We start from the raw sequence: 27,884 nt of genomic DNA on the forward strand, positions 1-27,884 counted from the left end.
GGTTCATTTATACGACCTGCTCCCTACCAACATTCCTAGACCCATTAATATTCCATTCTTACTAACTATGGTTCACACTCCCTTGGTAAAGGTCCTTTTTAAGTTTTTATCTACTAACAATATTCAACTTTAATTTCCCATGCCCTTAATATTATTACTACTATGTATTTAGATTACTAACAACTGTGTTGTCCTTTTTCAGAGTCGCAACCGTCACCATCAACCGGTCATTTGTCAAATAGATCTATACTCCGTCTATCTCTCTGTTCTTTGCTACTTAATCTTTTAATCTTCCTTTTTTCGTTTTCAATTACCTTCAACCTTGACGTTGGCGAAATCATCGAAATTAAACGATGGGGTCCACTAGCAACTAAAAGAAGAAGAAGAAGACAGTAGTTACCAGTTGTGACAGAACACGGACTTGAACTAATGGACTGGACAGGCTTTATGCCAAAGTATATTTTTTTTTTTTTGCAGATGGAAGCAAACGAGCTGCGAATCGCCTTACATTAAGTAATCCAATGCGGCCGATATAGGCGCTTTCTCTCTTCGATTAGATTGTCGCCATTTAGGCGCTGCCAGTAGCATTTGGTGTCTAACAACAAAAATTGCAAAACCCTGGTATTTTTATATATGGAAGCATCTGTTGGCGTTGACATGGAAATGTAAATTGTACAGATTTTAATTTGAATGAATGGTCTGATTGATATTCAGATATAAAAAGGGGCTCTCTTTTCTCTACTTACTGACGTAGAAAAATAAGATTGTACTTTTTTGAGTAACAATGACTACGGAAATTTAATTACGAAACATTGGGTCGCTGATTCAAATCGGCCAATCGATCGTAGAAGTTTTAAGCTTAGTAAACAGGGATGATAGTAAATCATTTACAGCCGTATCATTTTATAATAAAACACAAAACATGAAGCAATGAAAGACCGTTATAATTTTAAACATGTTTATTACATATCACTTTCGTTTTTGTAAATAACATTTATTCAGTGGATTTCTTGATATACCAGAAATTGTGCATTCCTGTCATAATGGCGCCACAATCTTCATTGTTATCGCAACATTCTAGATTTATCTCGATTACTGATACTCTTACTGAACGTGAATATAAAACTTCATAAGTCGACTAAACCGTTTCGGAGGAGTACGATAACTAAGGTTGTGACTCGAGAATTTTATATATAAGATAGTAAAAGTCATATTCTTTTATTTCAAATTAACAACCTAAAAATATATTTTAATAATAATAAAAATATATTCAAATCAATTAGCTGTAAAAATGACGATACTTCCATACCACCTTTCATTCCCTTTTCAACCTTTTTTTTCGCGTTACTATCTGTGTACCAAATTTCAATTAAATGGGTTCACTACTTTTAGCATGAAAGCGCGATAGAGAGACGGACAGAGGTTCTTTCGTATTTATAATATTATTATAAAGTAAGGATAGTAAGGACTATGACCCAACTTCTCTATTTTTTTGTTATAATAGTATAAAAAACAGAAATTTAAAAATTATATATATCACATTATCGAGGTACATATGCCAAAACAATGAATAAATTATACTTTATATTAGTACAATCGCCAGCTTTGACGCATTTGAAACAAGAATTGATAAAACTTTACCAGTTTTCCAAGTGTCTTGTATTATTTCTTAATTCTACAATAACCTACAAATTAAATTTTAAATAAACATATGTTTATAAATAAATTGTAAGTAATTTGTTCGATTCCGTAATGTACAAGAAATGAAGAAAAGATTCTTTTAATTATAATTATTATGAAAATAAGACGCCATTATTTTTGACTCTTTTATTTAACAGATAAGTGATCTTTTATTTCTTACTTGAATAATCTTACAATTGTAACTCATAAATGCACCAATTTTTGTTTCGGTTCACGAAAACGAATTCTTTAAAAATATTTAAGTAACGGCAACACTACTTTTAATTAATATAAAAGTAAAAAATAATTAAGTCTATGGCAAGGCAAAAAAAATCTTAGCGCCATGGTAGTACCCGCCAATCCTTGCTTGTTGTGCCACCACCTTAATCTTAAAAATAAAATGTCACCGACTAATCTTCAATATCGCTAGTTTGTAATCTGAAAAAAAATCTACTGAATCGAAACTACCACTTTAATAAAACAAACAGTCTTTGATACTAGTATTTTTTTAAATAACTCTATACATTTATGTGCCATAATAGTAAACAAAATAGCATTGAGTTATGTACTCTCCTTTAATGCTCTGACGCGAATTATCTTAAATAAGCTTAGGATACACGAAGACGCTGACAACTGTCACAGCGGTGTTCACATGTATACAGTCGATTTGTATACATATATGTACACTGAGCGTCTAGTGTATTTTATCGTGTATCTGTAACATTATTAGTTCATAATTTGATTGAGAAATCAATAGATTACAAACTATTATAAAGTAAGCCAATCAAAATTTTTTTCTTAGCTTTTATGTATATCGCTAGAGAAATAATAAGCTTACAATTTTACGGTGACACAAATACTTAATAAATAAATCACTGATTTCAACTACAATCTATTATTACGAGGATTTTTTGACAGTCCGTCTGAGTGTGAAGTAAGCCAGTATCCTGACGACGACGATCTCTGTGAGTAGTATACTGATGTTAATCCAGTAGTTGTCAGGGTTCATACTGAACTCTTCAAGAACTTTATTAGGATACCTGAAAAGTGCACTGTCATTAATATACTATTGTGTCATAACATGTACAGTCAGCTGCAATATGTATACACTTACAAAAGTTTAGATCCTTGTATAGGTTTTAAAAATACGAATGCACGTATTGGTCAATAACGTCCAACCATGGTCGGAAGCGTGCTGGCGGACGCGTGTATACATATTTTTAAAATGGAAGATTTCTACGAGTTTTTGAAGCTTTGTAAATGTATAATTTTTTATGCAGTTGACTTTACATGTTATTGACCTATTGTGAATAACGGTTGTTTGTTATTTTTCGAGGAAAATAGTATAATATACATATTGTAAGAACTTGATTCACGATATTACGACAATTTATTGTCTGCCTCAACTAAAGGAAATTAAGTGTCGCAGAATCTCAAATTATTTTTAAATAGGCCTAACAATGCCTCATTTGAACATTGATTTCATGAACATTTAGTACTACCAGAGCAGTCTTATCCATATTAAGGGTCCAGGTGTGAAAATTAGTAACCCTATAAGTAGTACGTCTATTGGCTGGTGCCCTCAGTATTCCTTCGGGCATTAGAGGCGCCTAGGTTTGCTATAATCAGTTTTTTTGCTGTACCTTAAATGACAGTAGATGACGTCATTGGGGCAGACGAGTGGCGCACGGCCATACGAGTACATAGAAAGTACGAGGCCCTCGAATGCGTAGCGCAGGAATGACATGTAGGAGACAAGACGCATGGCCGGTGTCATGTGCGCGAACAACACCAGAAAGCCCGCGAACGCTATCATCGCACACGTCGTTATCGCTCCGATAAACGTTCCGTTCTAGAAGAAAGTTATAGATTAAATAAAATAAAGAGATTAGTAAAATAATGTAAGATTAATTTGAGTATAAATATTCGATTTAGTCGACCAACTCGATTTAGTAAAAACAATTTTCTAATTAAAATCTTACTCGGACTGTTAGATTACTCGGGTAAGGTAAATTTCCTCAGAATGCCATCAATTAGGTAACCTTTTTTTACTTCTTAACACTTAATGCAAAGGTGAAAAAGTGTAATAATAATATGTTAATTATAATGTGGGTTTCCTAGATCAAAATTCCCGTTTAAAACACATTATCTCTGTTTTGTCAAAGATGATAGGCATAAAGATATGTTACATACAGAGATTTTAGTCACAGAAACCAAGTGTTTTATTCTCTTGTTTATTTCTGTCATAAAAATATTATTGTTGTAAATTTGTTGCAAAGAGAAAGCTACCATAAACGCGAATTCTCTGATGACGTAATAAACAAAGTTATGAAATTAAACATAATGTATGAGATATTGCGTGTTTGGTTTAGTTAGATAACCGGATTCTCCACATCTATCGCGTAATAAACCCGTGTAATAACACTGATTTATCAACGTCAAAAGCAAACGACTTAAATAATGTTAATCCATGCAAATTCGCAATTATTCTGTTCTATTATAAAGTATATATAATGATATAGATAATACATAAAAATCTATAATATATAACTTCTTATTAATATTAAGAATGCGAATAATTGGATGGATGGATGTTTGTTTGAAGGTATCTCGTGAACGGTTGTATGGATCTCGCTAAAATTTGGCATAGATGTAGAACAGTCTGGAAGAAAACATATGCGACTAATTAAGTTTTTTCAGCTAGTTTCATTATAAAAATAAGTAAATATAATACAAAAATTATTTGCGTAATAAATATACGACTACATTGCACATTCGTATATTTTAAGTTTTCATTAATTACTATAAACAATTAAATCATAGTATCAACAAAATTAGCAATTAAATTCTATATATATCGTACGTATCTACTAGCGCAACGTCAACACAAAAACATCGATATATTTTTGTGTATATTGTCGGCAGTGGAAACAGATTTTTGTACTTACAACAGGATTTACACATGTGCCGATGACATTTCCGACCGCATCCGCGAGGAGCGTGATATTTGCGAGCACCAGGACGAACATGCCAAAGCGCCAGAACTCCGGCGGCTGACCTGACAGGAAATACGACGGTGCTGAATACACGAAGCTAAACCATATCTGTGGAGAAAAAATCTTTCTTAACATGGGTTTCTGAGATCGAAATCTCCGTTTAAAATATATTGTTATCTCTGTTTTGTCAAAGATAATGACAAGGATGACGATATGTAAAGAGATACACATTTCGTTACATAAGTGAGAAGAAAGATATGACTTAAGTAAGTGGAGTAAAAGAGAAGGATTTATTCAATATAGCAATAGACTATACTATAATGTGCTTTTAACAAAATAATGCAATGAGATGATGTTTGCCTGTCTTTTTGTTTGTCCGCAAGACCACGTTTTTTTTTGCGTTATTTGTTTCTTAAATTCTGCGCTAAGTCGCTAGTCGTATCATAAAATGTTTCTGTACTGTTTTTGCGTATGCTTATGTTATATATAAATAAAATATTTAATTTGCCTGTAACGGTATGCCAGTGACCAGGATAGCAGCATAATAAGTCTTGAGGTTGTACCAATTGTTGAAGTTTTCTTTTTTCAACACGGCCAACTCCAGAGGAACTGTCGGAAAGACGTAGAATAATTACATGTTATTGGGAGCCGAGTTCATTTTTTTGAAATATTATAGCAATAATCGGTAATTAGCAAGGTGAAAACGAGTTCTAACTATTCTAGGTGAATGGTTTTTAGCCCCTAGACCCCTTACATTATTCGATAATAGTACAGTCAGCTGGATAAATGTATACATTTACAAAGCTTCAGAAACTTGTGCATGCCTTTAGTTGCAAAAATATGTTTAATAAATGTATCCTTATACTTCTGACCATAAATACATGTAAATAACGAATACGTACATACGTATTTTTGAAACCTAAGCTCTTAATAATTTCCGTAAATGTTTACATATTTACGCAGCTGACTGTACACTATCCCCAAATTTTGCTTCGCCTGCATCAGTTTAATTTTACATCTTTAAATTAGTATACACAATTAATAAACTTACATCTAAGTACAGCGGGCATGAGTGATGTATAGCAGAGGTATGCGGAGGAGACGATGAAGTAACCCAAGTTGTTGACGGTCTTGTTGCCGTTGCTGCCCGCCTCCTCGTACAGCAGCCCGATCAGCACGCCGATCACAATGTGCAGCAGTACTTTCAAGTGGGTCACCGTCTATATAACATTATATGTAAAAGAGTTCTTTAATAATAATATCTCCATAGATTTTATAGGTTGAATAAAGGTTAACGCGCATTGTAACACTGTCGGCGGCAAAGTCGAGGCTACGACAAGTGGATGTCGCGGTTATCGCGAGGTAAGGCGCTGTCGGTTGGGCGAGAAGTCGGTGTCAAGCATTTTTTATTTAAATTAGAGTCGAATGGACAGGATTAGTTACTTGTCACAGGTTTAATTTTATACTTAGACAAATTACTATTTATCAAGTCAGCTAAACGCGGATCAATAGTTTCCGAGTTCTTAAACGGGCCCAAAGAAACTTTTACTTCGTTTATTATTTTCTATAATAAATGTGAATTCTTAGACAAATGAGTTACACTCACCCAATCTCTATACTGCTGTATGATACATCGTTTGAACAGTATACTGAACTTGTAGATCTCATGAGGACGTCGTATGATAGTGGACATCTTGCCGCACGAGAACTTCACCTCGTCAGAGTTTGTTGGCGTTGGAGGTGATGGTATCACGTTGTCATCGGGACAAGAACATCGAGCTGCCAGTTGCTCGTTGAAGTTGCCGTATTCTAAGTTTGCTATTTCTAGTACTGTGAATGAATAATTTGATATTGAAAGATGTGAAAATATTGTATTTCATTTGAAAACTACTAAGAATATCTTATTTGTGCGAGAGAGATATATTTATCTATTAGAGTCGTTCATTTCTTCCTCAATATGAGGACCAATGTACGTAACATTTCTTTCAACAGATACTTCATTATTCTTCAACACAAGCTGAATTTATAAGGGTTGTCAAAAATGACATATTAAGTTCTTTTAATTCAGAAATGTTATAGCACTATAGTCAACTTACTGTAATCAGCAGGATTGTGGTACTTGGGGCACTGCAGACCGACAGCGGCGAGGTACGGAACTGTGTCCTCGCTGGAGCCGTGATATATACACATGCCCTCAGCTAACACGTATACCTTGTACATGGAATATTGATTATCATATTGATACCCCTACTACTTAAAAAGCCGTCTACATTACGCCAGTTGGATATAAGTGTTGATTTTGAGTGCTACTGTCTTACTAAACTGACTTAATGTAAACCAGGCTTTAAGACGTTGCCAAGAATATAATAGCCAGCATTTATTTTGGGATGAAGGAAACATTCAAATCTGACATTCCTACTATCTTATCGTTTTACCACAGATTATAAAACGCTATATTAGTATTGATTCTACAATAATCATGAGTTTATTCGGCATTTGATTCGAATTCGAGAGTTCTCTTCCTTATGATTTACCAAATTTTCAGAGTGCATAGATACGACAGTGTGATACTAAAAACATATTAAAATTACCAGCTGTTGTGGTATCATTTATTTTATGTTTGGTTGTATGTAAATTAAATGTAATTTACAACTAATTACATAAAACAATACCCACTAAACAACATCATCATTCTTTTAAGCTGAATCATTACCTAAGTTCATTCTTTTGTTTAGTCATTGTGGCATTACATGTCTATGATGTGTGATTCTTTAACATTTTTTTCTTAACGACACAAATGGCTACATATATTAAACCTGGTTTCTGTGTCTAAACCGCTTACACTTCACAAAATTCGATGAATAAATCATCTCTTATTGTTAAAGATCTAATTAAGTCTACTAACATGATCAAATAATGTGTAGAGAGATGCTGAAGGCTGGTGTATTGTGCAGACGACGGTCCGGCCGTCGCGAGCCAGCGCTTTCAGCATTTCAACGCATTGCTTTGACGTCAGGCTGTCCAGACCTCTGCAAATATGAGATACAACATTTTGTAGCGGATTTTATTTAACTGTGAGGATATGATTTGAAAGTAAGATAACTGCGGGAAAGCTAAAATTGTTGTGTTTTGTGAGAATAGCTGACGTAAAATTTAGATGACTGTGAACTTTTAATATTATTCATTCATTTGGACCGTGAGTGGCTCTTCCCTATTTGTCTTTAGTTCACTGCTTAATCTTTGTTTTTAAAGTTTAGTTTCGATAAAGCAATATGAAGAATTTTATTAAAATATTATGAATTTGTTATTGTTCAATTGATTTATTATTTGTCATCACCTCAGCGTGTTTTGTAAACTACAATGATTTATTACAAAATTATACTGTAAACATTATTGTAAATATAAATCAATTAATTCTATTACAACTCTTATTATGTTGTTTAGATAAAGTTTATTTTTAATACAAAATAAAATAAGTATTTGAAAGAGTATTGCTAATTGCAATTAACGTTTAATTTTTCATAAGTGCGTAATCATTATTGTTAATTAAGAAATTCCGTTAGCTAATTTGGCAAGGATTTTTTTTTCGGAAAACAAGTGAAGAAATTTTATAATTGAAGGCCTCGAACTCGTCTTCGTAAAGTCATCATCAATGTCAAAATAAACATTTTTTTGGTGTCCTTGAAATTCAATAAACTAAGTTTTATCGATGACGATAAGATGATAATTGTCACAAATATTCTTACTAGACCCATTGCGATGTGATTTGTCGACATTAAAAGTTTTTGTTGGAAGATTCCATTAATTGTGGTATCAATGTCCATTATTAAACCGTCATGGAGAATGATTTTGTTAATTACCGCGCCTCTTGATTTTATCATGCTTTACATTCTTAGAAATAAGTGGCACGTTACTCGTCTACGTGGGTTTCAAAGACCAAAATCTCCTTTTAAAATGTTATCTCTGGTTTGTCAAAGATAATGACAGGGATGGCGATACGTTTTATATAGAGATTTTGGTCTCAAAAACTCACGATTAATGCGAGGCGTGGATTCTGATGACATTTTATTACCTCGTGACAAAAATCACGTAACAATATAGTAAAGAAAAACATCGTGATGCAACATTTGCGAAGCAATTCACAGATGTGTGAATTCAACCAATGCATTGGGCCATATTCGTAGCCCTTTGGCTGTATTGTATATGAGGTAATGACAAAAGCGATATAAAAATATATATTTACGTTGTAGGTTCATCCAAAAATAACACAGGAGGGTTGTCGATCAACTCTACCGCAATGGATAACCTTTTCCTCTGACCTCCGGATAAATTGCAGCATCGTGTGTTCTCCGTGCCCGACAACCCTAAAGTATCCAAAATTTCTGTTACCTGTAAAAATATTCAAATGTATACTGAAGTGCAATATTATTGTTTCGTTTACATTTAAAGAGATATAATTATGCAGGCGAATTCTCAGTTAATAGCCACTGCTCAGAAAAACATATTTATAATATCATCTTTAAAATAACAATAATCATTTGAAAACCGACTAATTCATATTTTAAACACAAGAATTATATTTTTTGTTTCATAATAACGCAATAAAATATTGCTAACAATAGAGTTAAATGTACGTATATAATTAAAACACACAATTATTGAATTTACTTTAAATATAAAAGTCTCGTAATTCTTGAGAACTTTGGTACAATGGTAGTGGTACTTTGGTGGTATATGTGAAGAGCGAACAGTAATTTTGATAGAGTAGAATCACTAGTTATTACTACAATAAACACAATGGAGGATGAACACATAGGATGGGGAAATATTGTCATTGTGTGCGTCCCCTCCTCCTTTGATTAAAGACACACATCTGCAAATACGGATGTCTATGGGCAGCTATCGCTTCGTATTACGTCGAATTCTGAATGCCACTTGCATTTGCCACATTATAATGTAAAAAAAAAACACAATCTAAAAAACTATTATAATACAAAAAATGTGATATTTTAATTAAATCTAGCATTTTAAAATAAAACCAGTTTAATTATTACTTTTTTTGTAAAGTTGAGAATCACTTACCACACTATGTTTAAGTTTTTCAGTTAATGTATAACCGAGTTTCATATCGGCGGCGAATTTCATAAGTTCGGCAACCGTGAAGAGCGGGTTGAGTCTATCATCCTGTAGGATGTAGCAAGATTTCTTCCTGTACGCAGTCAGGGAGTCCATGGACTTGGCCTTCTCCTCCAGAACGCATACGCTGTTGCCCGCTCGTATCGTTCCGGTTACGCCTTGAACCCTGGAATATAAATGTAATTAGATTTAGATGACATGACTTTATAAACAAATTAATATTCAATTAGCTTTGTCGCTAGAATCGATAAAATTTGTCAAAATGTAGAGGTGAATATGCGACAAGCAGTTACATCAAAAGCTATTCTAGTTCCATACAGCTTTAACTTTTCGATTAGCTATCGTATGTTACTTTGTCGTGATAGGCTGATACCAAAAACCAAGATACATTTTTTTTACTGTCATTCTCAGTCATTAAATGGACACTCAAGGCGGCCCTTATAATAGACTAGCTGTCGTCCGCGACTCCGTCTGAGCGGAATTGAAAATACTAATAAGATTATGATAAGAAAGAAGAAAGATAGTAAGATGTATTTTATTATTAATTAACGCCATTAAACAAGTGGAAGTTTGTATTTTGCGATTTAATCACAAAAAAAGGAATACATTTTAAAAATGAATTTACAATTAAAAAAGAAACTAAATGAGATTTAACTTTACAAATTGCATAAATGAATTGTAATGTGCAGTTACAGAAACTTCAAGGTCAAAACATCGCATATCTGAGTCACACAAAATGCTGCTAAGTGTACAGTATAAGTATATTAAATATTATTTTTTATCTTTTTATATTTTAAAGTGGTAACCAGTCACTTTTTATTACAAAAATAAATAAAAATACGAACGATTTAAGAACCTCCTTTTTGAATCGGTTATAAATAACGAAGTAATCGTGTTTACATAGAGCTTTTTCAAGTATTCAATTTAGTTTACATTATCTGTCGATTATAAATATGTTATTACTAGCTTTTACCCGCAACTTCTCCTGTGTATTCGAGACTATGTTGGGGATATAACATGTATTTCAAATTTCATTGAGATCCATGCAGCGGTTCTGGTGATAATTTCTATCAAACATTTATCCATACATCTAAAACTCCGCTTATAATATTAGTTAGATTATTAGACAATTAATTTATAGTCTATGGTATAAGAAAACAATAGACATTAGTTGTTAATCATTCATGACGAATGATCAAGTCTTTTAATTAATTATGTCTCACGTTACCGCTACTTTATCATAATAACAATAGCAGCTATGGTTGCCAACAAATAAAAAAAATTTAAATAAATATAATGTAATAAAAACTTCCTTTATATTTACTAATAATCCAATATACAAGGTATTTTTTTTGTTTCAATTTTAAGTTTTAACAAAAAGTATTTAAATCACTAGCTGTCGCCCTCGACTCCGTCCGCGTGGATATATAAGAAAACTTAATTATTGTAGCCTATGTATCCTTTCAGACTATGTTCTATACGTATGCCAAATTTAATCGAGATCCGTTCAGCCGTTCTAGATATACCTTCAAACACCCATCCATCCATCCACATCACATCCATCTAAACATTCACATTTTTAATATTAGTAAGTTAAATAAAAAGCAGCTCATCAAGGTATGAATTCGAAAAAAAAATCAATAATTAGTATCCTATGTCCGTCTCCTGGCTGTAAGCTACCTCCTCACCAATTTTCAGCCATATCGGTAAAGCCGTTCTTGAGTTATAAATAGTGTAACTAACACGACTTTCCTTTATATATGTATAGAAGATTTGTAAATGAGTAAATAATAGTCAATTGAACAACAATATACGAGTGTATGAGCATTAGAGTAGTACACACATTTTATGTACTTCATTCCAAGAAAAAACAATTGAATAAAGACGAAGTTTCACGATTTCTTTATAAGAGACACTAGATGCTGCACGCGACTTCGTATGCGCGAAAATAAAGAAAAACTTAGTTAATAGCTTATGTGTTCATCCAGACTATATTGTACATCTGTGTCAAATTTCATCAAGATCCCCTGAGCTCATCCAATATTCGCATTTATTATATTAGTAGAAGATAAGATTTATGTATATTTTATACTTCCAATATAATAAATGTTTTTGCAAATCTTTTGATAGTTAAAGTGGTAATGATGCATAAAAATATAGCAAACTAAAATATATTAATGCTAATTTTCCTTTAACACATAAAAAATAGCGAGTAAATTTTTGACAACCCTAGGTGTTTGCAACCAGATCCAACGTAAATTATTGTGGTACATATTTGTCCGTTAGACTTGTTGGATAACTGTTTGCCATGTAGGTATTGTTGCCGTGACTTTCCGCTATCCTAACTACAAAAGAATCTATCTCTATTCCTTCCATAGAGAATGACAGAGATGAAAATATCCCTTACGGTTACTTGGCGCGGAAAGGCTTGCTTCGACCAAGGTTAACAAAGTGAGGTTTGTGAAAATTTGATTCATCCATAAAAATACTAATATTTAGTACTAATATTATAAATGCGGTTGTTTAGATGGATGGATGTTTCATACGGATCTCGATTAAATTTGGTACATATATAGAACATAGTCAGCCAAGCCACACTGGGCCAATGTGGTAGAACATGGCTACCCCTAATTTAGGGTAGACTCCGAGCCCCTCAGTAAGGACGTATAGTGAGCTGATGATGACAGAACATAGTCTGAAAGAACCTAGAGGCTTCTTAGCTTTTAGCTTAAATTTCACGAGGACGGGATCGCGGACAAAAGTTATTTTGAAATAAGTAAGTTTAAATATAAGTACCCTAAGTTAAGGGTGATTAGGCCATAGACAACCACGCTGGCCAAGTGCGGTTTGGTTGACTTCACACATATCTTTGAATTTCTTCTCAGATATGTGCTGGTTGCATCACGATGTTTTCCTTCACCGTAAGAACGACGGATAAATATACATATGTAAATCGGAAATCGAAAAACACATTGGTACATGGCGGGATTCGAACCCTGGACCTGCAGATTGCAAGTCAAGTGCTTGACCCCTGAGCCACCGACGCTCTTCTATTTAATAAATTATAATTGTATATAATATGTGTGTTTAAATATTATTTAAAGTAATTGTTATTGATCATTACAACATTGTGCGTCAGCAACGCAATTAAATATAAATGCGATTTAGATGGATTTTTTTTATAAGAGAAGGGGGCAAACGATTGACGGGAACACAGAGGTCAACGACACCCATGGACATCAGCAACACCAGAGGAACTGTAGATGCGTTGCCGGCCTTTAAGGAAATGGTATGCTCGCTTCTTGAAGGAATATTGAAGGATGAATGGATGGTTCTTGAAAGGTATCACCAGATCGGTTCAAAGCGATGTCGATAAAATTTGACATGGATGTAGAACATAGTGAACATATAGGCTACTAAATAGGTTTTTTGATTCCCGTACGGATGGAGTAACGGGCGACAGCTAATTAAGAATAGTTAGTAAAGTATTTTAATTTTTTCCAATATAGGTATAATGGCACATATAGTTAAGACCAATTAATTTTTAATTAAGGTAAACAAGAATTCATTAAAAAGCTTATTCACACTAAAAGAATGTATGAAACAGAGTACAAAGCAAAAAATCGAGTAAATTACACCTCAATTAAAAAGAGGTTATGGTCGTTTTTGAAATAAGAATTATTAATTTTTCGAATGCGTAATTTCAAGGGTTCCTACGTGTATAAACTAACCACAAAAAAAGTAATTTTAAGGAGAACCTTTTTAATGTACTGGCCAAATTACACTGGCCACATGTTCCGCATCTTTGTAAGGCAGAATAAAAAAAAATCCTAAGTCACATCCACACATATCAGTTACTTACTAATAAAAGTCCCGTCCAAATAGGTCCAGCCCTTTCAGACACTACGCGAATTTGCAGACAGATAGACAGTCATTTAAAAGTGGAATACTACATTTTTTTTTATCATAAGGTGGCAAACGAGCGAGCGGCCACCTGTAATCGCTGAAATAGCGAAGTGACCGTTGCCCATAGACATACGCAATTGCATATGCGTTGCCTACCTTTGATCGACAGAGGAGAGGATGCACAGAAAGAAAACAAAACAATATTTAATTTATAACCGTTCGATTTACTTACGAGAAGCCAGTGAGTGCGTTCATGAGTGATGACTTGCCAGCGCCTGACGGGCCCATGATCGCTGTGAGTTGACCTGACTTGAACACGCCTGACACTTGTTTGAGGATCGTCTTTGTTTCTGAAAAACAAACATCGTATTAATATAAAAGTAAAGGAATTGAAGACGATTGACAAGATGATTTTAACGTTCTTTATGTGTGGGTTTTTACAGCCGAAACTCGTATAAAAACAGTCCAAAACAAAATGCATGATTGAATAAAAGTTTCTACAGCAGTGTAAGCTCACGGTTATAAATGCATACATTGTTTGTTACATTAAAATTTTAATTGGAATGCTGTGTTAATGGTTTTAGATATACGTATCTTCAATTGTATATTTTTTTTCTGTTAAAATCAGGTTCAATCGTATAATTTATGCCAAGCGATTTAAAAATTAAAATCTTGTTTTGATTCCGGTTATTCCAGATCACACTCGTGTCTCTCAGTAATTCATACTCTGATTTTGGTCGTAATCTTAACAAGAATAAGTAAACTTAACTAAATTCATATTAACAAGTGAAGCAAATTATATATTGTGTCACTTTTTGTGAAAATTGCGAGAAAGGATGTATCAATATTTTTAATTTACAATTAACTAGCTGTCACCCGCGACTATGTCGCCGGGGAATAAAATAAAACTCAATTGGTAGCCTATGTGTTCTTCCAGACAATGTTTTACATCTGTACAAATGTCATTAAGATCCGGTGACCTATTCCGGAATACTTTCTAACCATCCATCCATCCCAACAAACTTTGGCATTTATACTTATGATCTTTTTAGACGTTTGAGAACAAAATAAAAACAAGATGATAAAGGGATTCATCTTAGTTACAAAAAAAATGGAAAATCAAACGGGACTTCACTAGAGCTTCACTAAAGCTTAGGTATTTTTGTTAATCATTTTATATTTTCCTTTATGATTAAGACGCATATAATTATATACAAGTTGTAATAAAATGTTCACAGCGAGCTTTTATTGGTTTACGATGGTTATAATAACACATGAGTTTCCTCCACATTATTGTAAAGTTGTATAATTTATAATGGTTCGCCATCTTATATCATGTGCTGTCTTATCAGGTGTATCTTTCCTCAAGTAGCAAATTACTTCGAGTTCGTGCTGAGGACATAAACATTCAAATAGTATATAGACAAGCGCCGGTGGCTCAGTGGTTAAGCACTTGACTTGTAATCTGCAGGTCCTGAGTTCGAATCCCATGTTCGAATGTCCTTTATAGGTCATTATTAAGGTGAAGAAAAACATAGTGATACAACCTGCAATATATCTATGAAGAAATTTAAATGATATGTGTGAAGTATGGGAGCGTCGGTGGCTCAGTGGTCAAGCACTTGACTTGCAATCTGCATGTCCTGGGTTCGCATCCTGCCATGTACCAATGTGTTTTTCCATTTCCGATTTATATATGTACATTTATCCGACGTTCCTACGGTGAAGGAAAACATCGTGATGCAACCTGCATATATCTGAGAAGAAATTCAAAGATATGTGTGAAGTCAACCAACCCGCACTGGGCCAGCATGAATGTCTATGGCCTAGTCAACTTTAACTTAGGGTAGGCTCTGAGCCTAAAAGAGAGTGAAAGCGTGCCCGTGGTCCCGTCCCGATGCGTTGGAGGAACGGAGAGGTTTAGTGGGTATGTCTTCGCTATGGAGGAGAATCCCACATAACTACCGCGTCCCCCCTGGGGCGCGGAGTATGCATAAAACATTTCTCTCTGGAAAAAAAAGGCTTTGAGCCTCTATGGAGACTTAAAGAAAGCTGATGATTAATAAGTTTTCGGTTTAAAAAAACGTATATACGAATTCGTCTCTAACATGTAATCATATTCCGAAGCATACGGACGATGGCGTGTATACATAATTTCGAAACCGAAGGTGTATACTTTCTGAAGTTGTGTATATGTTTACATATTTATGCAGCTGACTGTACATACATAGTTATATAAGGCAAAAGCACCATATCACAACAAAATTACATTTTACTACATAGTGCATTAGAGTCACGTTTCAGTAATTTTGAGTCGTTATTTCATAAACCTACAGAATGTAGATCACAGAATGATAAGTGATATGTTTTTATATTTAATATCTAAGTAACGTGAGGCCAATTAGGACATTTCTATATAATGCGCATTTCAGCCCGGATACGAAGTCGGAGGAATTTGTGTGCGACATATAAAACCAGCTTTAGACCACAAAATTAAACAAGTTTTTAAAAACGTCTAAGCAACAAGAAATTCTTTTTTGCACATGCACTGAAATTTAATCTACATCCTGGAATCGCAGTTGGACCAAATACTCTGAAGAAAATATGAGGGCCTATCGCAAAAATTTACGAAAAAATATTCGATGTGTGAATTAAGCAGTTATCTCACATAATAAAAATTAATGGCTAAAGTTAACAGAATTACACACAAGATAATGGCTCTAGACAAGGATTATTTGATATTTTTTGAACATTAACAGGGTGGCGTTAATATGCGAATCTAATTTAGTAACATCCAGTGAGATCATTTTGAAGGTATATGCACTAGCTGTAGCCCGCTACTCTGTCCGCGCGGTATTAAAAAATAGATGTTGTCCGATTCTCAGACCTACTCAATATGCTCACAAAATTTCATGAGAATCGGTCAAGCCGTTTCGGAGGAGTATGTGCACGAAAATTGTGACACGAGAATTTTATATATGAGTTTATTTGTGAAGGTGAACATGATGACAGAATAGAAAAAGTGGATGCACAAAATTTTGATTAGCATCATATGCGAATCATTTGAACGGTCAATTTGCGATCTCATAAGAAACCAGTTTTCTTTTTAAATTGATGTTTCTTTGTAGTAACTTGCCTGGCTTCTTCTTCGGCTTTTTTATAGTAGCTAGTACCTACCATTCCTTATAACGCCCTGTCTCGTAAAATCTTTGTAAATGCGCTCGACTCACGAGGTGATTTTTCGAACATGTCCTTTTTCTTTTCTGCGGACTCTCTTAAGAAGATATTCTTGCTGCAACCTCCATGCAAAATATAACTTTGCAATAACGTAGCGGGACATTAAATGAAAAGCGGAAAATTCCCTAATAAAACGTATTAACTTCGGCTTAAAAACTAAGAAAAGATAAATAATTATAATAATTTGTAACAGTAATAACTGATAAACGTTAAATAAATAGGCCCTGGGTTAAATGTCAACTTTAATTGCGCAATTATTTTTGTAGCTTGCATTTATGTAATATTAATTTTATGTATATCCAATTCCATTTAATGGATTTAAAGGACAACATAATTTACGCCAGGGCCATATTTTATATACAAAGTTATGTTTAATTAGATCAACTTGTTTTTTTACATTCCGCATATATACTACATAACGGATACATAACTACGGAAAACTGCAAAAACATGTTCTCGTTCTCTCTCCTTGAAAAAACCTATATAATTGCCTACTTTTAAAACTATATACACTTTACAATATATAAAAAATAAAATTTGACATTACAACTACCTTTGTTTATAGAAACTGTCGCTAGATGCAAATAAGCAATGGGTCTAGCACGAATTTTTGTGACAATCGCCATCGTATCATCACCGACAAAAGTATGTAAATTTAAACAGCCCTATTGGGCGTAAAGTGCACCATAAATCTCATATTTATTTTGACATACATGAAGATGACTACACTAACAAAGACGTTAGTCACAAATAATAATAAGTTTAATTTCTATTCTTTACAAACATTATTTGGAGTCACAAACACACACATAGTCACCCCTATCTTACGGTAGGCTCCGAGCCACTCAGTGGGAACATATCGTGAACTGATGATGACTATTTGGAACCATGATATAGTAAGAAAACATCATCATTTGCAGACGTGAAGTGGAAGTAATTTCGCGTTTCGTCCGATGAGTGTGCGTCCCGGAGGCCTAAGTTAGTCCTTTTTCCCTTCCCACCCTTTTTCTTATAAGGAAAGGATGGAAAGTGGAAATGGACTTTCCGGGTGAGAGGATGCATGGGAAGGGAAAATGTTTTCTTTCTGTGCATCCTCTCCACCGTCGATTAAAGGTAGGCAATGCATATGCAATTGCGTAAGTCTATGGGCAACGGTCACTTCGCTATTTTAGCGATTTCAGGTGGCCGCTCACTCGTTTGCCACCTTATGATATAAAAAAAAATCAATCGTCCAAAACTCACTGCAGTAGTTAAAGCATTGGCTGAAAATAGAACAGTTGTTTGTTGTACTACAATTATTATTTCAAAGTAACATATTTTTATGGAATGTCATAACTAACATTGTTTATATGTGTTACCGGTTTTTATGTAGACACTAGCTGTCGCCCTCGACTCCGTCCGCGCGTAATAAAAATAAAACTTTATTAGTAATCTATATCGAAATTATGTTATGTTTTATTTCTTTATAATTATTTTGCGCTGTTTTTGTTTATTATGTTGTAGTATTGAAATGATTAAATGTTATTTTATTTTAAACTAGCTGTCGCCCGCGACTCCGTCCGCGTGGGATTAAAAATAGATCTTGGCCGATTCTCAGACCTACTCAATATGCTCACAAAATTACATGAGAATCGGACAAGCCGTTTCGGAGGAGTATGGGAACGAAAATTGTGATACGAGAATTTTAATTACAAGATTAGTGCATCCAAATATTCGCATTTATAATATTAAGATGATGTTACTGTTGAGTTTTAACAGCAGTGAAACTTGTATTAACACAGATTGTCGTCTATGTCATTAAAAAAACAACAACACTGTGTCAATGTAAATGTCAACGTAGTTATAGCCCAGTTATGAGTGCATTTAGCATGTCTGTAAATGAATATGACCGCTGTAAATTGTTTTGTTTTGCTAGCTTCTATTGAACGGTCAGTGATTATTGTAAGGAAGTTACATTTGAATCGATTAGCGAACTAAACGGATGGATTGCGTTCAATGAATCGAATGATTTCAAAATATTTGCTAACGATATAAAGAATACACGATCAAACACTTATGGGATTGTATTTATTTGTTGAGCTCTCACGTTTTTGCCCGACTTACATAATGGACATTGTACGATTATACAGTCCAAGAGTTTTATTCTAAATCTAACATTGATATCCTATAGAAAACTTGTCAAAGGAACATATGTACAGTCAGCTACATTAATATGTATACATTTAGAAAGTAACTTTCATAGGCGGATATATTATAGGTATTTTTAAAATTGACTACTACCAAACTTATTTTTATCTAGTTTATGTAATAAAATTACTTAGAATTAATTCTCTTATCATATAATTATATGTATTATTACTATATTTATTTTTTACAATTACCATTTATTCTATTATCGTTTTCACGATCTTTTTATCGCAATTTAAATGAAATAAATGTGAGTTACTTAACAATACAATGAATCTATAAACACATCATAAGACGAATCAAACAAGAGACATAAATTCAATAGAATCAAATAAACTCATGATTTATAGCTTGCTTTGATGAACAATTGCTCAATCTATGACCCCATAATGTTCAATTATTTATGGTACTTATATGTATTAGTTTTGTTAGTTATTATATTAATAAAACTTATTTCTCTTTGTAAATAATAGTCTTAAAGTTACAACTTGCACATATCAACAAATAAATTTCAAAGATATGTGTGAATCTCCGAGAAAAAGTCGGCGACGCGCTTGCCATCCGTCACGTTCCGTCTCCCGAACACTGGATTGTGGAGGTTCGTTTGGCCACATAATTGAAGGTCCGTGGTCTCTGCCTACTCCTCTGGGTGACAGGCGTGAATTGTGACAGTTTTAAAGTATTTAAAGACGCTAATTATATAATAAGCTCATAATTTATTGAGAAAATAAATATAAGAAATAATGAAATGCGAAGTAATAAGTGAGTTTTAACATATACTTAACTATTTTTATACAAATTATTATGAATAGCTGTCACCCGCGACTCCGTCTGCGCGGAATTAAACATAATAAGTAGCCTTCCATACTATGTTCTATATGTGTGCCAAATTTTAACAAAATCTGTTCAGCCGTTCCGGAGATATCTTCAAACAGCCATCCATCCAAACCAGCACAGTAAATTTTTTTACATAAGATAATAAGATTTGTTTTATGATCATCTGAATCTTCGATGTTATATGATAAAGTAAAGAGAAAGTATGTCATTCATGTGCGAAAAACGCCGTCCTTATTTTGATAGTACCGTTGCTCACTGACAAAGCACTTTTAGTCGAAAGGTCTTTAAACCTTGCTAAATATATTTTTATGTGTATGATTTACGGTAGCTTGCTAAAACCATTTGGAAGACAGCTAATCGTATATTTGATATACGTAGCTAATATCATAAAACTGATTTTTAAACATTTTGTCCGTCCGTATGTCTGTCTATTTGTCTATATGTCTGTCTGCGTGGCCCAGTTAGTTCCGGGTAATCTCTGGAACGGGTGGACCGATTTGGACAGGACTTTGATGCACACGGGGCATATTTAAGGCTACTTTTTTCAACGCAGACGAATTCATTGGCGACCGCTAGGTAAAACAAATCAAATCTCGATTAGACGTCAAACGCTATGTTGTAAATTATGAAACACATTTTTAGGTTATAAATCTATAAAAAAAATGTCGGATTACAAACTACGGCTCTACGCCTTTTCTATGACTTACTTATCAAACCAAAGAATATTAATACAAGGCTTCTGAGCTTTAACATTTTTTGCAATAATCTTGTAGAATTTATTCCATTTTATTATTGTACAATAAACTTGTCTGTTGATTTCCGACGTTAAGATTGTGTTGAACAAAAACAGTTAACAAAAAATGTTATACAGTCATTTATATGTCAGGTATAATGTATGTGAATTAAAATTCAATCTATCAAACTAAACCGATGTCAGGTAATCTTGGAGAATTACTGGGTTTTTTGTTTAACTATATGATGATATTTTAATTTAATGATGCTGATAACGCATTCGGAGCGTCGGTGGCTCAGCCAAGCACATGACTTGCAATCTGCAGGTCCTGGGTTCGAATCCCGCCATGTACCAATGTGTTTTTCGATTTACGATTTACATATGTTCATCCGACGATCTTACGGTGAAGGAAAACATCGTGATGCAACCTGCACATATCTGAGAAGAAATTCAAAGATATGTGTGAAGTCAACCAACCCGCACTTGACCAGCGTGGTTGACTCGGTGAGGACGTATAGTGAGCTGATGATGATGATAACGCATTTATTAAATTGGTATAAATTGCAATGTCAAAGTTTAATCAAAATAAAAAAAAAAGAAAATAAAAAACAAAATATTTAGACACAGATCTTTGTTTCTTAATAAATATTAAAATTTAATTGACATATTTTCTTTGAATATTTGAGTAATAATCTTTATTTTTTTTGAACATGAAATAAGCTTTTTTTTTCTACACGTATGGCAATTTAATACATCTGTGGATATCCACAATCAAAACACATAAAAAAAAGTTAAACCAAGTGAGAAAAAAAATCCTAAGAGTCCTTCATGAATGTAAGGCCAGTTTAAAAAGTTATAAAGTTTTTAATTGCAAATAAAGTTTGCGTAAGCCGACATTGTTTTTTTGTTTTTAATAATTTAAATGTCAACCAGTAAACACGATTCCTTGTCAATTACAATTAAAAATAATTATATACACACTAATTTTTGCCCGCGACACCGTCTGCGCGGAATTGAAAGAAAACTTAATAAGTGGCCTAAGCGTTCCTTTAGACTATGTTCTATATTTATGCTAAAATTAATCAAGATCCGTTGAGCCGTTCTTGATATAACCTCTAACGAACATCTATCCACCAATCCATTTAAACATTTGCATTTATAATATTAGTAAGATTATATTTTGTTTTTAAAAACAATGAATTGATAAAACTGATTACACAGATAGGAAGTGATTATAAATAATTAAGATAGAAAAAACACTGCTACTTGAAACAAAAAACAAAGTGTTTATTTATTTTAAGAAATTAAACAGTGGATATATAAACAAGACAATTAATTATTTTTATAAAAAAAATTAAAAATCGTATCATCATCATCAGCCTATATTTGTCCACTGCTGGACATAGGCCTCTCCCATGGGACACCACTGAGCACTCGGCCAGTTTCATCCAGCTCTTGCCAGCTGCCCTGCGAAGATCATCGCTCCACCGAGTCTGAGGACGTCCTACTAAAAATCAGATATTCATCTTTAATTGACTTCTGCGCCTAAAAAAATTGTTTTAACTCTAGATTCTTCTACAAAAAGCTTAATTATTTGACTTTTGTATCGTTATCTCTTAAGAATATAAACATAAGATGAGGAATTAAAAATGCTATAATACAATTAGTCACATAATTTAAAGAAATTACGCATTAAAAAAGTTGCTAAAACTATCTTACTAATATAAATGCGAATGTTTGCATGTATGTTTGTTAAAATGTATCTCCAGAATCGATCTCGCTGAAATTTTACATATAGATGTAGCCTGGGTGAACGCATACACTACTAATTATGCTTTTTTCAATTGCGCGGAGACGGAGTCGCGGACAAAACCTAGTAAATATATAAAACGGTTTTGACAGACAGACGGACGAACAACAAATAAATCCTATAATGATTCCGTTTTTTCCTTTCGAGGTACGGAACCCTAAAAATGTAAGGACACACACAAAGGGTTCTTTCAATGAAATTTCTCATGAATCACTTTAAAACGAAGTTCTAAATAGTTGTTTTTCAACGCATTATATGTGGTATGCGGAACATTAAATTAATATGTTTAAAATAATATGTTCAATGTATTTTTAAAGTTGAGCGCTTTTTAAACACTCAACGTAGCAAAAATCAACACGGAACTTATGGTCATAATAAACACTTTGTTATCAGTTTTTTTTTAATATACCTTAAGGCTTTATTAATGAGTCTAGAAGGTCTTAATAATTTTGTTTACCTGTGTGTTTAAGAATATTCGGATACCTCTTAAGTCGATACTTACTATCGATTTTTTTATCGGACGTTATTTGTGTGAGTTCCAAAAAGTTTTTATAAAACACTAGCTGTCGCATACGACTCCGTCCGCGCGAGATTAAATAAAGTTCCTAAAGTGTTTTTCCGGCAACTATTTGAATTTGTCTTACCTTTTAAACTTTCCCTAGACCTCCACGAACATTTCAAGACCAAGATAAGATAAATACTTTCTGCGGTTCCCGAGTTTTAGCGAGACGTGCGAACAGCAATTGATTTTAATATATGTAGAAGATTAATTTCAAAATACTGGTGATTTCCGAAACAATACTCTATACCATTTCTATCAGTAATACGACAAAAGCAAGCTTCGTTGAAATATGAAGTCCAAATTAAATAATTAACCAAAACATTTATTTTTGTTTTTCGCGAGTACTTTATGATGTAAGAAAAATCCAAGAGTGCAAAAATATACATTGGTAGGTACTTTACGTCATATAATTATAACTATTTGAGGTCTGGAACTTGTGACCTTAAAGACTCATAAGTTGTTGTAAACTTGCTTTTCTTTTTTTTTAAAGCAGTTAACTTTATTTTTCATGTTAAGTACTGCTAACAAAAACTTTATTTATACAAAACATAAATAACAAAAAACCTGGACTAATTGAAAATATTATTTAAAACAATTTTTTATGTTACATGAACATTTTCGAATCTTTGTATACGACGAAAACTTTAAATTGATTTTATTTACTTTGTTTTATTAACTGTGGGCTTCTGAGACCAAAATCCCCGTTTAAAACATATATAATACTTATAAATATAATCTTCTGTTATAGATAATGTCAGGAATTATATGTTATATACATAGATTTTAGTCTCAGAAACCAACTATAAGTACTGTTTGTTCGATTGGTGTATAAACAGAAAATATTTACGACGCTGAGTCAAATCAGTTATTTGATTAATGGCTTTTATTAGGTTAGATATTTCTGTTAATGAGCTCAGAAAATTATTGTTGTTCTAATCAAGATCAATAGAAATCGTAACAACAACAATAGAACTCTTGCCAGTAACTCAGAGGGGTAGGCAGAGACCACAAACCTTTTACGCGGAACTAATGTCATTGATGGAGGTCACTGTATAATTTTTGTTTGATTTTTTATCTTACATAAAAATATAATTTCCTTACTCACAAAGGAAATAATTTAACGATACAAATGAAATAAAAAAATCTTTTCTTATTTGGGTGTCAGTGCCCTAAGGTCATATACCTTAACGAAAAGGAACATTATCTCGGGAACGGTATTTTTATAATTGTTTTGCGAATGGAAAATTCTGCAACACTTTATTACAGTTTGAATTTAAATGGATCTTGATCAGGTTTACCTTTTTAAAAATATAATTCCGGTGGTACATCAATTTATACGTTATGCTTTGAATTCCATATTTTTTGTTCATCGGTTTTGTTTAATTACGATACGAAATATAAATGATATCCATATTAAATCGTCTTGTTTTTGTAGCACGTAAAAAAATGCGAAAGTTTGCATGACTAATAAAATCGTTTTTTAAATAATTTACATGTTAAATCACTACTGGTTATATGTAAAAATCATCACCTACACGTCCCCAATGTGGGGTTGGAATCATAATTCAGGGATGACCAGGCCATAGTCAACCACGCTGACCGAACGCGCGATGACTTTACACTTATATTTGAATTTCTTCCCAGATACGGGCAGGTTGCATTACGATGTTTTCATTCACCGTAAAATCGTCGGATAAATGTACATATGTAAATAGAAAATAGAAAAATAAATACATTGGTACATGGCAGATTGGAACCCAGGACCTGCAAAGCCCCGGGCCACCGCTGCTCTCAAGCATAAACATATATGCTTAACGTAAACTCAAACTGCTTAATTCCGTACTTTATGTACGTTATTATTTAACCAATTTCCATATTATTGCCCGCAAAATGCCAAGTATCTTGGCAATAGTTTTCGATAACCAGTTCATGCCCTTAACCGTGACCGCTTTATTTAACCTCTTTAGTCCAATCGATGAACTGGCCAGTATCACTTTGCGTTAATCAGCTACTAACGTTTGAAGGACGTCGGAGACGCGCAGTTTATAGTCTATCTGACATGACCAAATATTAGAATTGGCCACTTATCATGTTGTGACTGGTCATTTTAAGATAATATTGCCCTATCATTAAATAATCAACGTTTTAAGATAAAACGATACGATCAAATCTAGAATGTAAATGGCCAAAAAACTGTTTTAGGAAACTTGGTAAACCTTATTTAATTTACTTTTATATTATAACACGTAAATAAACTTTAGTTGTATTTAAAAATATTATCGTTGATTATTCAGTTATTTGGCCATATCAAAAAGTGGGAAATCTGAGATCGGCCAATGACATAGACAAGAATGATAATAGATTCAATTAAAACACATTAAAAATGTTACGTCAACATAGAGATAAAATCCGTCACAAATCCGCCTTATATTATGAAATTAATATTGGTGAATGCAATATTTTGTGTAGATTTTACGTTATTATGAATTTTAAACAACTAATTATTTCAATAGCGAATAATTTGAAGTATAAATATGCATAGAAGACCTATGACTCTAGGCTATATGAGTTTTTTTATCTATTATAATAGTATTAAGAGTTAATAAATAAATAAAAAATAAATAAGTCAAAACAGACAGCAAAGGATTCAAATAAGTTGCCGGCGTCAGTGTATCCGTCCAGTTATAGAGTTGGTGCATTTAAGAATAGGGCGAATAGGTATTTACTAAGCTAGTGAGTACCATCCTTCGGACACATAGCCGCTTAATATCAAGTAGGTTTGTGGTCAAGCACTGATTTATTCAATACTAGCTGTGCTAGCGACTTCCATGTGATATACTACTATCTTTGAGCTGCGCGCGGTATTGGACAATACTGGGACATTACTTCTTTTTTCTAATAAAAAAAAAAAACATTTTTCCAAAATAAACGTAGTCTAAGTTACTCCTTATTACATCAGCTATCTGCCAATAAAAGTCTCGTCAAAATCGGTCCAACCATTTCAAAGTTTAGCCGGCACAAACAAACAGACAGGCATAAATCGTAAAATAATTAATTTTCGTGTTTGTACTGTATATATATTCATATACAAGTAATAAAAAGCGGTTATTTCAGTATTACAAACAGACACTCCAATTTTATTTATATGTACCTATAGAAAAAAACTAAATATTTTAAACAACAATAATTTATTATATACTATACAACGGAATACAATTAGTAGCATTGTTTAATGTTTAAGGTTAATTAAATATTTTTCTCAGCTCAGTATGTTGATCACGACCTCAGAGTGCGCAAATAATTGTAAAAGCAATAACGATGATAAATAAATAATATGTCAGTAAATAAAAAAGAACTTCATTTATATATTTAATCGAGATTATTTCTAGACTAGTGCAAATAATAATGCTATTTGGAAACCGTCTACATTGATATGTTTACGTGTTGAATTTAAATCGGCTTGATGAACACTTACCTCACCTACCCGGCACTGACCCGTCGACATTTTACGGATTTGTTCTTGTTTTTATTATAAAATAAAATCCATAATAACATTGTTTTTGTATCATACTAATTGAAGGTAATCTGGTATCAATTACTTGTAGTCAAAGGAGTTCTAGAATAAATTTTTAATGTCAACATAATCAATCGCATTCAATGTTTTAAAGAAGGTTATCTTGTAGTTTACAATTAAGGTTAAAGAATGCATACAGAAAATAACATACTTAATAGATAAGCCCGTTATGTACATAGCCATCTTAATTAAAATAATTAAAATACCAAATTATGTTGAACTTTTTTCCAACACTAGATGTTGCCCTATCTGCCTATCTCGGACATGTTCTGCGGCACGAGGAATACGACCTTCTCCACCTAATTATAATGGGCAAAATCGCAGGCAATAGACGCGCTGGACGAAGAAAGAAATCATGGTTGCGAAATATCAAGGAATGGACGAATGTTACCAGAGTGGAACATTTATTTCGCTTGGCACAAGATCGGCGAAAGTTCACTGAGCTGACGGCCAACCACCTTTAAATAGAGAGGCACCTTGAGAGAGAGAGAGAGATGTTGCCCGCGACTCCGTGAGCGCGGAATTTAAAAAAAATTAATAGGCTATGTATCCTTCCAGGTAATGTTCCACATCCATGTCAAATTTCAGTGAGATCAATGCAGCCGTTCTGCAGATACCTTGTAACAAACATCCATCCATCCATACATCGATCCGAACATTCGCATTAATATTATTATTATACATATTGTAAGAGTAAGATAGATAAAAATTAAAAATGTTTTCGCGTTTTAATAGGAGTTACATACTCAAAGAACACCCTGTAATAAATATATACGTATGTAGTTTTTTTACTTATACAGGTGGCCCATAAGTCCTTTGATATGAAAAAAAAATATTAAAATAAAACTAATTACATTATGAATTAAATTTTTATTTACAAAAAAAGCTTAAAAAACGGGAATTATTTTTTGAAAATAACATTTTCTAAATGTAATCCGTTGCGATCACGGCACTCTTGCAAACGACGTCTAAAATTGTCGATGACTGCGCGGCACGTCACTGCTGAAATGCTTGTCATTTCTCTGCGGATGTTTTCTTTTAGGGCCTCAATTGACCGCGGGTTTGTGTCGTATACTTTAGCCTTAAGGTAGCCCCACAAAAAAAAAATCCATCGGGGTCAGATCTGGACTACGTGGAGGCCAGGAAATGTCTCCTCTCTTAGAGATCACTTTGCCAGGAAAAAGTTGACGGATAACGGGCATAGCAGTGTTAGAGGTGTGAGAAGT

At 33.3% G+C, this 27,884-nt stretch overlaps 1 protein-coding gene and 1 long non-coding RNA gene across 2 annotated transcripts in view; one reads left to right on the plus strand and one right to left on the minus strand.

The window, feature by feature from the left end:
• LOC106125724 (uncharacterized) lies at window positions 1-382 on the plus strand. Its single transcript, XR_001228279.1, has 2 exons — window positions 1-85; window positions 203-382. It is a non-coding gene; the product is annotated as an uncharacterized LOC106125724 (long non-coding RNA).
• Window positions 383-1,821: 1,439 nt separating this feature from the next.
• The window catches only part of LOC106125710 (ATP-binding cassette sub-family G member 4), a 38,781-nt gene continuing 12,718 nt past the window's right edge, over window positions 1,822-27,884 (minus strand). Inside the window, exons 2-12 of the mRNA XM_013323011.1 lie at window positions 13,951-14,068; window positions 9,759-9,978; window positions 8,920-9,065; window positions 7,582-7,705; window positions 6,773-6,887; window positions 6,283-6,506; window positions 5,728-5,896; window positions 5,185-5,285; window positions 4,629-4,784; window positions 3,324-3,532; window positions 1,822-2,720 (exon numbers count right to left, since the gene is read on the minus strand). Coding sequence (XP_013178465.1) covers window positions 2,579-2,720; window positions 3,324-3,532; window positions 4,629-4,784; window positions 5,185-5,285; window positions 5,728-5,896; window positions 6,283-6,506; window positions 6,773-6,887; window positions 7,582-7,705; window positions 8,920-9,065; window positions 9,759-9,978; window positions 13,951-14,068 — 1,724 coding nt within the window. The 3' untranslated portion in view covers window positions 1,822-2,578. The remainder of the gene's footprint in view (window positions 2,721-3,323; window positions 3,533-4,628; window positions 4,785-5,184; window positions 5,286-5,727; window positions 5,897-6,282; window positions 6,507-6,772; window positions 6,888-7,581; window positions 7,706-8,919; window positions 9,066-9,758; window positions 9,979-13,950; window positions 14,069-27,884) is intronic.

The sequence above is a fragment of the Papilio xuthus genome, unplaced genomic scaffold (assembly GCF_000836235.2).
Source record: "Papilio xuthus unplaced genomic scaffold, Pxut_1.1 DF828952.1, whole genome shotgun sequence".
Lineage (NCBI taxonomy): Eukaryota > Metazoa > Arthropoda > Insecta > Lepidoptera > Papilionidae > Papilio > Papilio xuthus.